The 17,918-nt window shown below is 42.1% G+C and overlaps 1 protein-coding gene across 1 annotated transcript in view; it reads left to right on the top strand.

Moving 5' to 3' along the window:
- The window catches only part of tpcn2 (two pore segment channel 2), a 133,918-nt gene that overhangs the window by 65,292 nt on the left and 50,708 nt on the right, over positions 1–17,918 (top strand). The window contains exons 7-10 of the mRNA XM_047363241.1: positions 984–1,056; positions 17,170–17,269; positions 17,347–17,412; positions 17,513–17,577. Coding sequence (XP_047219197.1) covers positions 984–1,056; positions 17,170–17,269; positions 17,347–17,412; positions 17,513–17,577 — 304 coding nt within the window. The remainder of the gene's footprint in view (positions 1–983; positions 1,057–17,169; positions 17,270–17,346; positions 17,413–17,512; positions 17,578–17,918) is intronic.

Here is a 17,918-nt window from a genome sequence, read left to right as displayed (position 1 = left end):
CAACACCAGCAGCTGACACGGCACCCCAGACCATCACTGACTGTGGGTACTTGACACTGGACTTCTGGCATTTGGGCATTTCCTTCTCCCCAGTCTTCCTCCAGACTCTGGCACCTTGATTTCCGAATGACATGCAGAATTTGCTTTCATCCGAAAAAAGTACTTTGGACCACTGAGCAACAGTCCAGTGCTGCTTCTCTGTAGCCCAGGACTGGGGAATGTGGCACCTGTAGCCCATTTCCTGCACACGCCTGTGCACGGTGGCTCTGGATGTTTCTACTCCAGACTCAGTCCACTGGTTCCGCAGGTCCCCCAAGGTCTGGAATCGGCCCTTCTCCACAATCTTCCTCAGGGTCCGGTCACCTCTTCTCGTTGTGCAGCGTTTTCTGCCACACTTTTTCCTTCCCACAGACTTCCCACTGAGGTGCCTTGATACAGCACTCTGGGAACAGCCTATTTGTTCAGAAATTTCTTTCTGTGTCTTACCCTCTTGCTTGAGGGTGTCAATAGTGGCCTTCTGGACAGCAGTCAGGTCGGCAGTCTTACCCATGATTGGGGTTTTGAATGATGAACCAGGCTGGGAGTTTTAAAGGCCTCAGGAATCTTTTGCAGGTGTTTAGAGTTAACTCGTTGATTCAGATGATTAGGTCATAGCTCGTTTAGAGAGCCTTTTAATGATATGCTAATTTTGTGAGATAGGAATTTTGGGTTTTCATGAGCTGTATGCCAAAATCATCCGTATTAAGACAATGAAAGACCTGAAATATTTCAGTTAGTGTGCAATGAATCTAAAATATATGAATGTTAAATTTTCATCATGACATTATGGAAAATAATGAACTTTATCACAATATGCTAATTTTTTGAGAAGGACCTGTACAGTGTTGATGGAGCCTTCTTGTTACATTGTTTCTTCTGGTGAAGTCATTGGATTTACATAATATCCCTTTTTATCAAAACTGTAATTGTTACTCTCTTTGCAGTGTGATCCTGCTGCTGGCTCTGCACCTCTGCCTCTTCACCATGATCGGCATGCTGCTGTTTGCGAAAAATGAAGTGAGTTCATATCTGTATGGTCACAACAGTGTATGTGTGGACATGTCACAGACTGAAACCGCACCCCACTCACTTAAAAACAAATCCTCAAAAACTACAAAATTACATTGTAGAACTAGATAAGAACCTGGATTATAAAGAAATAACTTGAATGTTCTAAGAATTGTGTGACAGTGTAACCTTATATAGACAAAACCCTGGGTATCAATTATGCTTTAGGCAGTTGAGAAATTACTGTGTTGTTTAAAATGTTCTTCAGTCTCAAACTTACTCGGAATAAAAGCACGTTGCAAGGGTTCAGCTGTTTTGTCTCAACAAGTATACTGGCCATGTTTCTCTTAGTATTTTCAGAGTAATGAGTAGGCAACCGTTTTTAAATTTGAAGCTTTTACATATTAGGACCTAGTGGATAGACATCACAAGGAGCAATAACTCAAATTTATGATTTTCTTTATTATTTTATCAGATTTCACATTGTGGAGGAATTTTGGCCCACTTTGTTTTGCAGTGTTGCTTTAGTTAGTTGACACTCTCAACACAACTCTTTAACTAGGTTGAGGTATGGACTTTGTCTGGACCATTGCCATGCCTTAATTCTTTTCTCTTTTAGCCAATTTGTTAATGATTTGTTGTTGTGTGGGATCATTGTCCTGTTGGTATCCCAATCTGTGCCAAAGTCCCGGGGAGATGGCCTCAAATTTGGTCCCAGTACACTTTCATACACAGCTGCCAAGAAAGCCCAAATTATGATCTGGCATAATGCTTGACAAATGGTATAAGATGTTTGGGCTGATAAGTTATATTTGATTTTCTTCATACATGGATCTGTGCATTATGGTCAGATATCAAGCATATCCACTTTGGTCGTGTCCATTCTAAAGGATATGTTCCATTTGTCTTGTGTTTTCAAATACAACTTTCAAGCTTAAGAGGTCCTGTCATATTTGCTTGAGAAGAAATAGGCTTTCTCTGTTAACTCAAGCTACCTCTCTGTTAGTCTTTTTCTGAATTTCTAGTTCTAAACTTTAATATTGAACATGTTAAATGAGTTCTAAGACAGAAGTCTTAGAAGTGATTTTTACAATTTCTATGAGCATCGCACACTCTGAGGACTTGTTGGATATGATGATAACTGCTCTCTGGGGAAGCAGCTTTACTCACTCTGCCCAATTCATTCACCACTTTGAACCTGTGGGCATGTGTTTAAGACATGGGGTCTCTAAATAAGTTTGAAATTAAGCTTTGTGCATCAAATTTTGGCTTTCTCCCTGCATGTCCAGTCTGTAAAGAGACAAGGGACAAGAGGATCCCAAACAATCAGAAAACAAGCTCCAAGCAAGAGACACTGTTCAGCTGAAAAGGTGTGAATACTTCTGCAGAATCACACTGTTTTCAAAACTCCAACAGCATTTCCGCAAGGATCAACACTCGTACTATTTTGTTTTGTGGCACTGGAGGCCTTTATTTTTCCTTTTCTTTAAAGTAGGCAGACAGAAAATGGGTTGGGAGAGAGTGGGAGGACATGGATATGCAGCCAACGTAACTGGGACAGGACTCGAACCCAGGACAGCCACATTGAGGACTAAGGCCTCCGTACATGGGTACTCTACCGGTGTGCCACAAACCGTGCCCACACCTCTGAATCATCCCCCACTGTGAAAACCCCCTCCTTTCCACTACTGGACTATGCTGACCAGATGAAGATATTGATTACTGCTGGGTCTCAAATGATCCCTGTTCAACCCTCCTGTTCTCCAACCATATCCCCAGAGATTAATCCTCAAGAATTAAAAAAGAAAAAAACAAGTACCTAGTACCCCCTAAACTTCAGTATTCACTCTAGTATTCACAAATTCACCACACAGATGCCAGAATCATCTCTGGTCTGCACTAGATAAGGTCTCAGCAGCACATTCTGCGGCTCTGAACTTATGTTGATGTTCTGCGGGTCTATGCTTCAAAGCTGTCACTACTCAATTCAGGTCCTAATAGGCAATATAAATAATTTTTTTGAAACATAGTTTAATGTCAAATCTGAATACCATTGGATGTTAGCAGGACTAAATGAAAAAAATGTAACAAAAACACACTATATATAGTATTACTTAATTTAAGATCTTTAGCCTGAAAATCCTTTTGTAATCAATAATTTTACTCTGAAGCAAAACCTTGATTTTATGTTTTTAACTGAAACGTTCAATGGTTGAGATAACAGTGCAGTCATTGGTAGGCACAGCTAACCAAAAGGTTTCCTCTCACTATCCGCTAACTGAAATATTAGCCTCATTAAGGCTAAACAGATGTCTTGCTTGGTTTCGGCGTCTTATTCAGGGCGACAAAGGTGGGGGAGTCCACCACATGCAATGATAGCAGGTCTATAATCCTTCGTTCCACCATAGATTGATGGACTACAGGCTCTCAGTGAACTCTGCTTTACCCACAGTTCCTCAACATGTCATTTATCTGAGGTTGAACAAAAACTCAGTTTTCACCTTTCATAACTTGAATAACTGAACACTTTTGTACCTGCAATTCAAAACTGCTTTTAGGCAGCTGCTGCTGCATCGCAAATTGCATCTTGTCACGTGTCACGTAGTAAACCAATGCCTAAAGGACTCTTCTAGACTTGCCCACAACAGCAATGAGCAAACTTGTGAATTCTGTTAGCGGACACAAATTTGGGAAAACCTAATTTAGCTGAAGCTAAAAGGTCTGATAACAGTTCCTAAAGTTAGCAAAACCCCTTATCCACCAAACGAAAAATTAGTTTGGCTATTAACTTTTAGCAGATTAGTGAAACAGTGTCCATCACTAGGTAGTGCAGCAGTACTACTTAAAGCAGTACTACCTAAAGCAGCTTTTCCTAACTTTAGCTTAATGACTTCAAGAAACGTGGTGTTGCAGTATTATGTAATAAGACATTACAATGCAAGACAGTAACACAGAAACTTTTTAATTCAGAATCAGAATCAGCTTTATTGCCAAGTTCGTACATACAAACAAGGAATTTGACTCCGGTACACTTTGCTCTTTGGTTTTGTTTTTGTATTACAGAATAAACATATTTACAATGTACAAATATACACATATATAATGAAAAGGTGCATTTGCAACATCTGTATGCTGTTGTTTTGTACTCTATTGAATGTTCATCAGAGAAACAGCCTGGGGGAAGAAACTGTCTCTGTGGCGACTGGTAGTTGTGCTCTGTTTTATCATTACTGTCCTATTCCTGTCCTGAACAGCCCTTATAGCACTAGCATAGGTAGACAAGGAGTAACCAGAAGACAACGCATTTAATGATGACACTAATACATGATGCACCTGAGTTTGTATACCATCAACCAATCTGCTCTCAGTCTTTGTTGATCACCTTGTAAATAGTTGAAGTTGGAGAACACAGTGTGGAGACAAGCTAACAGCAGCTGGAGTAAAATGAAACCCCAGGTTTGTTATGACATTTATAAAGAATCTTCACACATATAATCTGCAGTTGAGAAGAACCAAGCAGTTATATGTTTCTTAGATTAGCAATAAAAACACTATTAAAGCTTATTTACAATTGTTGATAGACAGAATAATCTCTCATCACTTTTCCCTGCTGAAAACTTACTCACAGTTCCTGCAATGACTTTGTAGATCAGTGCAATGACAAAATTCATAGAATAAGACCTCTGATAGCGTAGTTAGGTTTCCTGTGCTTCCAGAAACATGAGGGCATTTGTAGTCCATTGAATTATGTATCTAGGATGAATTGTGTTAAATGCACTGGATAAATCAAAGAATATGATGCCCACAGTGCTGCTGGCTTTGTACAGATGACAGTGGGTTTTTTGAAGAAAGTGTAGGATGGCATCTTCAACTCCATCTCCACAGTGATGAAGTTGGAAATGCAGGTGGTCCTGAATGTTGCTTGTTAGCTTACTCAGGTGGGCCAACAGGAGTCTCTCTAAGACCCTCAGTATGTGGGATGTCTGGGCAACAGGTCTATAGTCATTGAGGACTGATAAGTGAATTTTCTTTGGCATTGGAAGGCAGGGTGTCTTCCACAACACCCGAACATTCTTCTGGGCCAGGCTAATGTTGAAGAGGTGCTGCAGAATCCCACAGAGCTGTACAGCACAGGCCTTCAGGACTCTGGGGCTAAGACCATCTGGACCTGCAGCCTTATTTTGGTTCAGTCCCTTTAGCTGCCTCTTCATCTGACTTCTTGAGACACACAGGAGCCTGTGATCTTCCTCATCCCTGACCAATTATCTCTAATATTTAAGTTGCTCGTGTTTACTCTTGCACGCACATCTCGTCTTCTGTCAGCACATCCTGTCTCCGCATTTCTCAGCGAAACAGAACACAAAAAATTGCTTATACAGTATGTTATATTACCTTAAATGATTTTAAGTCCCTTTTAAAGCCCCATCTTTTTAACTTGGCTTTTAATTCCAGTTGAGCAGAAATATCAGGCTGGTGTTTTTAATTATTAGTCTTTTATTTTTCTTACAGTTTTCATTGTATTTGGCAGTTATTTTCTTCCTGGTTATTTTTGGTATTGTTGGTGTTTGTTTCTTTTGGTTATTTTTATGTTTTTGTTTTCTTTTTATTCTTGGTCCTGTACGGCGCTTTGGTCACTTCGGTGTGTAAACCGCTCTATAAATAAAGGTTGATTGATTGAGTAGGTTATTGTAATGGTATCTAAGCAAGTCTCTCTATAAAATAACAAACAAAAACAACCAGGCAGTTGCTGCCTATTCAAAATTCTACTGGAAAATGGATCACACTACATCAGTCTTTAAATTACTGTAGGCTACAGGTTTCCTGTTGAAAAAGAATGACGGTCTATAAAGAACTAAGTAGTCTTGGGCTAAATAAATTTCACAGTTACTTATTGATGTACACAACTTTCTTAATTAGACTCCCAGCTTTCTTAATTAGACTACAATGGACTGTTATTACTTAGTTCAACTTCAGTACCAGTAAAAGTAATATATCATTAGCACTTGAAAATGTGGATTAAAGATGTTTTGTACCAGTGACTCAGCTTCCCTAGTTAGCATTCAGTGGAATGATGAGACTATTAGACATCCCAGAAGGATTAATAGATTTTTAGATTTCTTAGAAGGATTGTAGTATCATTTGATTTGTTTTTCTGTGTCTGTGTCTGTATCTGTGTTTATTTTCTTTTTGATTGTATTGTAATTGCATGTACAGCGCTTTGAGTGTCACGTTACTGAAAAGCGCTATATAAATAAACTTACCTTACCTTACTATGGGTCAAAAGCTTTAGATAAACTTTCTTAGTTAATTTTTCTCTATATTTTTATATGACTATTTAAATTGTAGATTCGCACCAAAGGCAACAAAGCTATGAATGAACACACATGGAATTATGTTAACAAAAGGTGTGAAATAACTAAACATTTTTATATTTTACTTTCTTCAAAATAGCCACCTTTTACATTGATTACTGCCTTGCACTGTTGGCATTCTCTCCCTGAGCTTCATGAGGTGGTCACTTGAAATGGTTTTCCAAAGAGTCTTGAAAGAACTTTCCAGTGGTGCATTGAGAGACGGCCAAAGGTTAATATTTCAGTCATTACAGCAAACGGGGCTACTTTAAGGATTCTAAAATATAACATATTTAAAGTTATTTTACAATTTTTTGTTTGCTTCATAATTGCTTATGTGTCCATTCAATGTTTTGATGTCTTCAGTGAGAATCTAAGCACAATGTAAATAGTACTTGTACTCTTACTTGTCATCTTCCACTTCATCTGGGACCGGGTCACGGGGGCAGCTGACTCAGGAGAGACACCCAGACGTCTCTCTCCTCCAGCTCATCCAGGGGTGTAGTACAAAGCGTTCCCAGGCCAGCCGAGAGACGCAGTTCCTCCAGCGTGTCCTGGGCCTCCTCCCGGTGGGACGTGCCTGGAACACCTCCTGAGGGAGGCGTCCAGGAGGCATCCCAACCACCGAACCACCCCAACTGGCTCCTCTTGATGTGGAGGAGCAGCGGCTCTACTCCGAGTTCCTCCCGGATGGCCGAGCTCCTCACTCTATCTCTAAGGGAATGCCCTGCCACCCTACGTGGGAAGCTAATTGCAGCCGCTTGTATTTGGTCATGACCCAAATTGAATGGCCATAGGTGAGGGTAGAAACGTAGAGCGACCGGTAAATCAAGAGCTTCGCTTTTTGGCTCAGCTCTCTCCTTACCACAACAGACCGGCACAGCGTGCCCATTACTTTGGCAGCCACATCGATCTGCCGTCGATCTCCCGCTCCATTCTCTCGTCACTCGTGAACAATATACTTCAACTGCTCCACTTGAGGCAGGACTCCCCTTCCAGTCGAGAACCATGGCCTCGGACTTGGAGGTGCTGATCTTCATCCCAGCCGCTTCACACTTGAATGCGAACCACCCCAGTGCATGCTGTAGGTCTTGGGTAGAGTGGGCCAACAGGACTGTTGTAAATATGAATCTGAGAATATTATTTAATAATTAATATTAATATTTTAATATTTTATCAAATAATATTTCAGTCTGTTAAGGGTTGTCCTCTGAATACCAGCCCAGTAAGGCGATGGTATTAGGACAGAATAAAAAGGTGTGAGACGAGCTCTGACATTATTGAACAGCATAAACTCTGCACACACATGGAATGAATTCACACAATTTCTTAAAATACAAGAATTTATTAACAAAAATAAGTCAACTCAAAGTCAAACATATTTCAATCAACAAACTCTTTACTATGCTAAAACAATCCAACTAAACTACCAAGCAGAATTAAAGAATAATGAAGACTAATGGACTATGTACAATATAAACAAGTTGATTAAAGATGATTGGAAATCATGACCAAAAGAGTGATGCAACATTACCATGCAATGTTTATGTTTGAGAACCAAGGATTATCTTGAAGAATCTGGAAATGAAGTTAAGTTAGTCTTGGAACTAACTTAGGCAATAATCAGCAACATCTAGACAACCCTTCACAATGCAAGATCAGATAAAATATTATTTTAATAAAATAATGTTTAAAATAATGATCTGCTGAATAAAACCAACCTCCTGGATGACTACTTCTCAACGGTGTCTAATTAACTGCCTTTATTTATTGAAATAATATTTGAAGAAATATTATTGAGTATTTTGGAAAAGAGCCAAATCTTTCTGGAGAAATGGGGTTTAATGGTGTTTACTTAGTTATCAAATCTAGTAAATGATGTTCAGGGACTATTATTCACTAGCTTGAAAACCAACAACCTTTCTGTTGACTAGTCTTAGTGCTAGCAAACACGTGTTCTTACCGTTAGCAGTTAAGCTAACAAAGAAGCTAATAGCTTAGCACCAGAATCAACACATACCTTTAAAATACCAGGGTTAATAAAAGGGTTAAAATGCATAAGCGCGGACGACGCGTTATGAGCAATCTTCTGTTTAAAATCACCCTTCAAGTAAAGTTTATCTTAACTTTAAAACATCCAAAGAACACAAACCGGCCTGTGTGCTACAGATAGCAAGCTAGCACAAAGATAGCCGGGTTCCACAAAACAAACTTCATAACATGAAAACGTTTAGATCATTTCATCCTAAACCTATCTGTTAATCTTCCCAAACCTAACCATACCTGTCAAGTTTTGGATTTGAAAATAAGGGAAATTTTCCGGGGACCGCTGTGAGCCATCCCACGACCCCGACCAAGCTCCAGTATCCCTTGCATTTTAGCACACGTGTACAAGATATCTAAAATAACCTCTTGTCAACTACTTACAGACTACAATAAGCCTACCTTTGTTGACACTGAAATGTTGTGGACATTCCTATGTTATAACAGAGCCTAAATGAAACACAAAAGGGGATTCAAGCACATTTATTTGCTATCTGTCACCTGATAGTCAATGAGTTCCTCTCTCAGCTTATCCTCACTCAAGATCAACTGAGGGAAAAGGGCCCCTAGCCTTGCCACTGTAAAGTAAAACAAGTGTTTGACTGAACATTGCAGATCTAAACCATGCAATATTAATTTATTCATTTAATCAATGAGGAACTGACTCTAACATCTACCTGTCCCTGGAGTAATGTCAAGGCGAGCAGCAGGGTCCAGCACTTTCATATCCTTCAGGAGAGGATGGTGAAGACGAAAGGAGGAGAACATCTTCTGAAGCACTGCTTCATAGAATCTTCTCACAGATCTACAACAGCATAAGAGTAAACAAAAACACTACAGCCTATAATCTCATACTGTGAAAAGATGATATAATTATATAACTGCTGGGTAATATACTCACTGAAAGATTTTCTTCTCAGCTGACACAGGGAGCTCTGTCCTTGCCATGAATGCCTTTGTTTCTGCTCCCATAAAGAGCTCTTCGTCAGCCAACTGATGTCCTTCTCCATACTCCACCTCCACCTCCTTGAGAGGTACACCCACGATGGCCCTGGCTGGTACGAGGAACCCCAGGATCCTCTTGATCAGCCTGCAGATCTCCTCTTCAAGTCTGTGAATCTGGACTCCCTCTGACTGTAGAAAATATAATTGGCCACACAGTGTAATAAGAAGACCACAATAAGCACAATCATATTTAATTCTAAATGGACTATTATTCACTAATTCATCCAATATGATTGACACCCACCAGGAAGACAATATTAAATTCATATAAAGGCTTAGGAGCACTCAGGAACATGAAGTAAGCCTTCACGATTGGATCACGCAGAGGGCTTGCCAAATCGCACACTTTGGCACTCCTCTCCACCTCCTCATGACTGTTAAAGTAGGCCTACAGTACATATGGACACAGGGTGGCAATTCATGGTTAAAATGGAAATCTAGCATAGTTAACTGTGTATATATCTTCTGGAGTTACCATCCCTACCTGTAGTGCATCCCACTGGTTCAACACTCTCTGGATGCAGGTTAGCAGACTCAGCCATCTGGTGCTGCAGTACCTGAGGAGCTTCAGGTTAAATCAGTGAAATCTACAAACCCTTTGTAGAGTTCACATCTTTTTGCACTGAAAAATAGAAAAATGTTTATAAGAATATTAACTGCAGACCTAGAAAAAATAGAAGTCCCATTTAATAAATTTGCATCTACCTTTTATCAAAGTGGGTGTATATCCCCACCAGGATGTCTTCCACCGTTACCTGGGCTGCTCTGATGCCACAGCCAGTGGCCAGCTGTGCCAGATGCAGTCGAGGTCCTGGACGTGGGGCTGGCTCTGTTTCAGTCTGCTGATAACAGAGTTGTGTCTGCCTTTCATGACGCTCGCATTATCAGAGTTAAAGGCTATCAGGTTCTCCCATGGGATGCCTCTTTTTCTATTGATAACAGAAAAAATGCCATAAAACGACTTAGACAAAACGTATGATTATAATTACATGCAAACTATTACACACGTCAACAACACAGTGCAGTTCCCTTACCTTAGTGCTTCACTCTGGTTTTCATACAGATTTTCTGCATTTCCCACGTTGCATAGACATCTCCATGAATCTTGTAACGACCTGCAGAGGGGCCTCATTGTAGAGTCTAGTTAGGATGAAAAATTCTTTATTTGCTTTTCTGTTGTTCGATTTGTCGCACATCACTGAAAATGGCTGATGTTTTGGTCAATTTGTCATCTAGCTCTGCTGCTATGGCACCTGTTGAGAGAGCCCAGTAATTAAAATTAGCTAATCATTACCCTACAATATGCATACAGGACATTATTAAATAGGCATATGCATAAACAATACTCATACTTAATTTGATTCAGCTTACCTTTGATGAGTTGGGTAGCCTTGGTTTTCCCTGCCGAGATAGCAGAGTCTGGGAACATTTCAGCTACATGTTTATTGAAGTCATCACAGAAGTTGAAAGCAACTTTGTTTTTGGCACACAGCATTGCCATTTTAACCTCCACATTTATGACCTGGTAGGCCTCGGTGGTATTTCTAGACACAAACGTTGACATCACCTGGGCATGTTTCTGTGCCTCTAGCCAGCGCTTGTGCTGCTGACTGATGTTGTTCCTTCCTCCGTGGGAGACACTAAAGTTACAAATCTTGCAAAACGCGTGACTGTGCCCCATCCTGCTCCTTTTTAGAAAAGAAAATTCACTGTCCCATTTTTCAAGATATTTGCACGATGTCTTTCTTTTTCTGGCAGGAATGCCTTCCCTTTCGTCACATCTATCCACCTCTCTCCTCTGTTGTTCCAGGTTTGTTCCCGCCGTCAGCACTAATTTCGCAGCAACTGCCACCCTGGCTACTGCAGGTGGCAGTTCTCGCGAGGCTAGTGACAGAATTCAGAGAAAGAAGCAGAGGAATGTTTTTTTTTTATTATTATATCATAATACGGGAGATTTACGGGAGAATACTAATACGGGAGGACGACGGGAAAGAGGGGTAAAATACGGTAGTTTCCCGGCCAAAACGGGAGACTTGACAGCTATGAACCTAACCTCTGACCATGGTGAGGGAATGTTGTCCAAGGGCGATGAAGTTCGACGAAACGTCCACAGTCAACAAGCGGAACCTCTGTGTTCGCTCTGTGAACAATAGGGTTAGCTGGGCGGCTGTTCGTTACCGTAACACGGTGGTGCAAGCCGTGGTCCTTCCTTCAGACTCGGCTTGTAGAAACAGCTTCTCTGCCGGGGATCTCTCTGCGACACAGTTTTGCTTCTGCGGGACTTCGGAGAGAAAGGTAAGCAACTCTTACACCTTAATTCCCCCGTTCATGAATGAAAATACAGAATAGACAGTATTTCATTCTACTTAACTTTGCATATGATCGATGATCGTATGGCTTTGGATCCAGTTGAATTTTGCCAGCAAAAGACATCAGTGCGCTTTGTTCCCTCCTATCCCAATGGTCATCGGTGTGGAAGAGAAAGACTTGTGGAAAGGTGGGGGCTTATATGCGGCAGTGTCATCGGGGGAAGTCCTCTGCTACCCCCCCCTTCCCCCTTCGGAGTTTTAATGTTGAAATCCATGGCTGCAAAAAGAAGAGACGAAATCCACTGGTCCCCAAACCAGAACTCCTCCGGCCCTTGGCTGCACCGGCCCTGTTTATAAAAGTTATGAACAGGACAGGTGACAAAAGGCAGCCATGGCGGAGTCCAACATACATCGGGAACAGGTCCGACTTAGTGCCGCCAATGCGGACTAAACTCCTGCTCTGCTTGTACAGAGACCGGATGGCCACTAATAACGTGCCCCCGACTCCGTTCTCCTGGAGCAGCCCCCACAGAGCACCACAAGGGACACAGTCAAATGCCTTCTCCAGGTCTAGAAAACACGTGGACTGGTTGGACAAACTCCCATGAACCCTCGAGTACCCTGCAGAGGGTGTAGAGCTGGTCCGGTGTTCTACGTCCAGGACGAAAACTACACTGCTCCTCTTGAAGCCAGTACCCTGGCATAGGCCTTACCAGGGAGGCTGAGGAGTGTGATCCCTCTGTAGTTGGAACACATCCACCAGTCACCCTTCTTATGAAGGAGGACCACCAGCCCACTCTGCCAGTCCAGAGGCACTGTCCTCAACTGCCACGCAATGTTGAAGAGGCGTGTCAACCCCACAACATCTAGAGACTTGAGGTACTCAGGGCAGATCTAATCCACCCCCGAAGCCCTGCCCACGTGGAACTTTTTAATCACCTCAGTAACTTGAGCCTGGGTGATAACCGAGTCCAACCCCGAGTCCCCAGCCTCTGCTTCCACCAGGAAATGCGTGATGGCAGGATTGAGGACATCCTCGAAGTACTCCTTCCACCACCCCATAATGTCCCCAATCAAGGTCAGCAGCTCCCCACCCCCACTGTAAACAGTGTTGGCGAAGCACTGCTTCCCCCTCCTGAGGCGCTGGACGGTTTGCAAGAATCGTTTCAGGGCCAATTGGTGGTCCTTCTCCATGGCCTCACCGAACTCCTCCCCGGCGCGCATTTTTGTCTCTGCCACAGCCCGGGCCACGGCATGCTTGGCTTCACAGTACCTGTCAGCCACCTCAGGAGTCCCACAAGCCAACCACATCTGATAGGACCCCTTCTTCAGCTTGACAGCATCCCTTACTCCCAGTGTCCAGCACCAGGTTTGGGGATTGCCGCCTCGACAGGCACTGCAGACCTTACCGCCACAGCTATGGGCGGCAGCATCGACAATGGATGTGGAGAACATGGTCCACTCGGACTCTATGTCTCCGACCTCCCCTAGAATCTGGTCAAAGCTCTTCCGGAGGTGGGAGTTGAATACATTCCTGGCAGAGGGCTCCACCAGACATTCCCAGCAGACCTTGTTGGGAATGTTCCTGTCTGACCATTTCTTAATAACCTTTGAGTTTAATTGAACCGAGTACTCCACACCTGAAAGAAAATTTCAATATAATAGATCATTATCAGACAATGCTGTAACAACCTTTAAAGAATCTGCTCCACTTTTAGTTTCCTCATTATCACTGAAAAGCACAGTGGAGGGCAAGCTAGAACAGCTTATTTCTCATCATTAATAAAAGAGAACAAGAATAATCCTTGGTTTCTCTTTAGTACAGTTGCTAAACTTACACAGAGTCATAGCTCTGTTGAGCCATCCATTCCCTTAGCTCTTAGCAGTCATGACTTCATGGGATTCTTCTTAAATAAAATTGATTCTATTAAAAAGAAAATCTTTGACATACTCCCTAAGATGATTACTTCATCCTCAGCAAGTGAGACAACATTGGAAATAACTGCAGAACCTGATCTGTGTTTGGACTGTTTTGATCCTGTGGAGCTTCCTGAGTTATCAGAAATATTAGCTTCATCTAAACTTTCAACTTGTATGTTAGACCCAATCCCAACCAAATTATTTAAGGAAGTGTTCCCTCTGATTACCAGCCCCATTTTAGATATGATTAATCTATCTTTAGTAAATAGATCAGAACCACAGGCTTTTAAGTTAGCTGTAATTAAACCTTTACTTAAGAAACCTTTGATTGATTGAGATGACTTGAAAAATTACAGACCTATATCCAATCTTCTGTTCTTATCTAAAATTCTTGAGAAAATAGTTGCTAATCAAATGTGTGAGCATTTACACAGCAATGTATGACCCCTTCTCTTTTCCAATGGATATAATCAGTCTGACAGAGAGAGGTATCCCAATCCTTGTGGTTTTTAGTATAACAATGACCATCAGTGGGACCCTATGTGGGGTTCCTTGAGACGACATTGTTGTAAATAAGAGCCGTTTAATTAAATAATCTGAATTGAAACTATCTCTGTAGTTATGCTGCTAGAGGCTTAGGCTGCTGGAGGACATAAGACCACTTTCACCCTCTTTGCTACATTCTCACACTACTCTCCAATTTTGCATTATTTGCTGTTATTTCAGCTTTTAACTTTATGTTCTCTCTATTCTCTTCCTAGAAGCTACACCTGGCCTGACTCTGTGTCTACCTGTGACACCTTTCTGGAGAGGGGCATCGTCCAAGATTCTGCTGGCAACTACTTAATGCTCACCTTCTACCAATGATCCACATGGCCCTGTCTTTTAGTGTTTAACCCTTTCTCTCTCCTAGACATGGCAATTGACTGAGCTTCTACTGTAACTAATTATATGTGCTCTCTTTCAGACTCTAACCTTGAAAACTGGCTCAGAGTTTATCTGTTCTTTCTTTCTAGATGAAACGACTAAAGGAGCTACATCCATTAACATTTACTTTTCCTTCCCATAGAAAGTACTCCTGGATCAGTGCTTCTTTGTTCTCTTTGTGTCTCTGCTCTGTTCTCTCAAACCTCCAGTCGGTCATGGCAGATGGCCGCTCACACTGAGCCTGGTTCTGGTTCTGCTGGAGGTTTCTTCCTGTTAAAAGGGAGTTTTTCCTCTCCACTGTCACTACATGCATGCTCAGTATGAGGGATTGCTGCAAAGTCAACGCCAGTGACTGTCCACCGTCTCTACATGCTCATCCAGGAGGAGTGAATGCTGCAAGTCACTGACTGGATGCAATCTGCTGGGTTTCCTTAGATAGAAAAACGTTTTATCCAATTTGAATAAATAATTGAATCTGACAGCACTGTTCAATGATTAGGATTAATTGGAATGTATGTACCTGACTGTTGTGAAGTTCCTTGAGACGACATGTGTTGTGAATTGGCGCTATACAAATAAAACTGAATTGAATTGAATTGACCCTCACTATGCTGTTGGGCCTGCCAAGTCTGTCCGGCTTTCTCCTTTGTCAGCGGATCCAACTCACCACCAGGTGGTGATCAGTGGACAGCTCAGCCCCTCTCTTCACCCGAGTGTCCAAAACATGCGGCTGAAGGTCTGAAGACACGACAACAAAATCGATCATCGACCTGCCTAGGGTGTCCTGGTGCTAAGTGCACTGATGAACACCCTTATGCTTGAAGGACATGGTGTTCATTAAGGACCATCCGTGACTAGCACAGAAGTCCAATAATGAAACACCACTCGGCTTCAGATCGGGGAAGCCATTCTTCTCAATCACGCCTCTCCAGGTGTCACTGTCATTTCCAGTGCCGGTGCTGAATTCCCCCAGCAGCATAACGGAATCCCCGGGAGGGGCACTATGCAGCCCCCCAGACAGGGACGCCAAGAAGGCCGGATACTCTGCACTACCGCTTGGCCCGTAGGCTGAAACAACAGTCAGAGACCTGTCCCCAACCCGAAGGAGCAGGGATACAACCCTCTCATCTACTGGGATAAACCCCAATACGAAACGGCTGAGCAGGGGGCCAACAAGCAAACCCACCCCAGCTCGCCGCCTCTCTCTGCCGGCCACTCCAGACTAGAAGAGAGTCCAGCCTCTCTTGAGGAGCTGGGTCTCAGAGCCCACTGTATGCATAGATGACTATTTCCAGTCAATATCTCTCTACATCCCGCACAAGCTCAGGCTACTTCCCCCCCCAGTGTGGTGACATTCCACGTCCCTACAGCTAGCCTAAGCATTCGGAGATCGGCCCGTCTAGGTCTCAACCTTCGTCTGCTGCCCGATCCTCATGGTTCCCCCTGCATGTGATGGGCCCACTGGGAGATGGCCTCAGGTTTCTCATTCGTGCTTGGGTTAGGGTTAGGGTCTGACAAGAGCGCCTGGCTCCACGGTGAGACCCCAGTTCTGCTGTACCTGGCGACATGACGTGCCTCAATTGCGTGGTCCTTGAAGGCATCTTGTAATAAACATAACATTAAATAAGAAAGGCCTTCTAAAACCTTTGACCATTAGTTTATTTAGTGTTTTAATGTGTTTTTTCACTGTTCCTTTGTTTTACTATAAAACACTTTGAATTAACTTGTATATGAGTGGTACTATACAAATAAAGTTGCTTTCAATACATTGCTCTTGAGTGAATTAGCTGGGACATCCACTTCTGAGAGACTGGTAGATCTGGTAGAATGTTTTCCACCTCTAATAGAATAACGGATTTAATTTTGTACCTTATTACCCTTTCAAGATTGATTGGCAGTAACAGGTTCTTAAAGAAAAGTGCACACATGGTCCGGTGGATCAAATGTGTGGTCTTTCATCCATTCATCCTTCTTTCAAAGTATTTAGACCTGTTTATATTGATCAATTGATGAATGTATAACTATTCAGCACTTCCTTTAGCACCAACGGCTTCTCTAAGCTCATTGCTGCTGTCTTCCTTCCTTGGTTATGTTAACACACAACTGGATACTCCAGACTTCAAACATTCAAAACTTTTGCTTTCATTCAGGTGCTCACACCAGTGATGATTAGCATTGTCTGGTTGCTTCTGAGCCTTTTAATTCTTGTGGAAAAAATAGATAGATGGACTTGGTCTTTCAGAGACTGATTATATTATGGCGTAATTTGTGTTGGAAATTGTGGTATAAATGTAAATTATTGTCCAGGTTGTGTTTTTATCATCCTCTAACACAATAAACCAAATTCAAAGCTGCTGATTTTACCATCTCTGGATGTTAGATAAAAGATAAACCAACATTTTCATATTGTATTTCAGTATTTATTTATATTATTAATACTAACAATCCTTATGCTTTATACATAACATTGCCTTACCTTGTTTAGTCTTTCAAGTCCACAGATTAGAATTTCATAAGGTTGATAAATCAAGCTGTTCATCTATCCTCTCTGTGTTGCTCTGTTCCAGGATCCAAAGAAGAATGGCGAGTGGGAGTTACATTTCAGAGACATGACTACTTCCCTGACCTCTTTGCTAGTGCTGCTTACCACAGCCAACAACCCTGATGGTACAGTGAAACACTGAGCCACCCATGCTCGTGTTCTGTAACTGTTGCTGCTTTCACACTTATGTTCTCTGTCACAGTCATGATGCCCGCCTATTCCATCAACAGAGGCTACTCCATTTTCTTTATCACCTTCAGTGTCATCGGTAAGCTATGACGGTCACCATGACAGCCAAGCAGCTTGAAGCTATAGTGGTTGCTGAACAGTGCAATGTTTAAGGAGGAATTTGTTTTGCTTCCTGGCAGGAACATACTGTCTGATGAACTTACTGACTGCCATCATCTATAACCAGTTCAGGGGATATTTACTGGTGAGCCTCACTTACAGACTGTATTGATGTATCTGTTGATCAGTATTTCTGTTCTGATAGTCTGCAGAAACCATGCTGGAATATTTACACTTAGCGTTACACAAATGATATTTATTCTGATGCATGTTGATAGTGTGAAGTGAAGCACCAGGATATCATGGGTGGCTTGGCTCCAAATAGTCAGAAACAGGGAGACTTTTGTTGTGGAAAAAATTATATTTACCAAAGAAGGAGATTGATGATCATCACTCAATCAGCTTTATTAATTTAACCTTATAAGGGAGACAGTTTCCAGCATCAGCCATGTGCTACTGAGCTAAGCCGAATCTGTTCTGTTCTTA

Source organism: Girardinichthys multiradiatus, chromosome 4 (assembly GCF_021462225.1).
Source record: "Girardinichthys multiradiatus isolate DD_20200921_A chromosome 4, DD_fGirMul_XY1, whole genome shotgun sequence".
Lineage (NCBI taxonomy): Eukaryota > Metazoa > Chordata > Actinopteri > Cyprinodontiformes > Goodeidae > Girardinichthys > Girardinichthys multiradiatus.
Note: the sequence above shows the minus strand (reverse complement) of the source record. Positions and strands in the feature narration are given on the sequence as shown.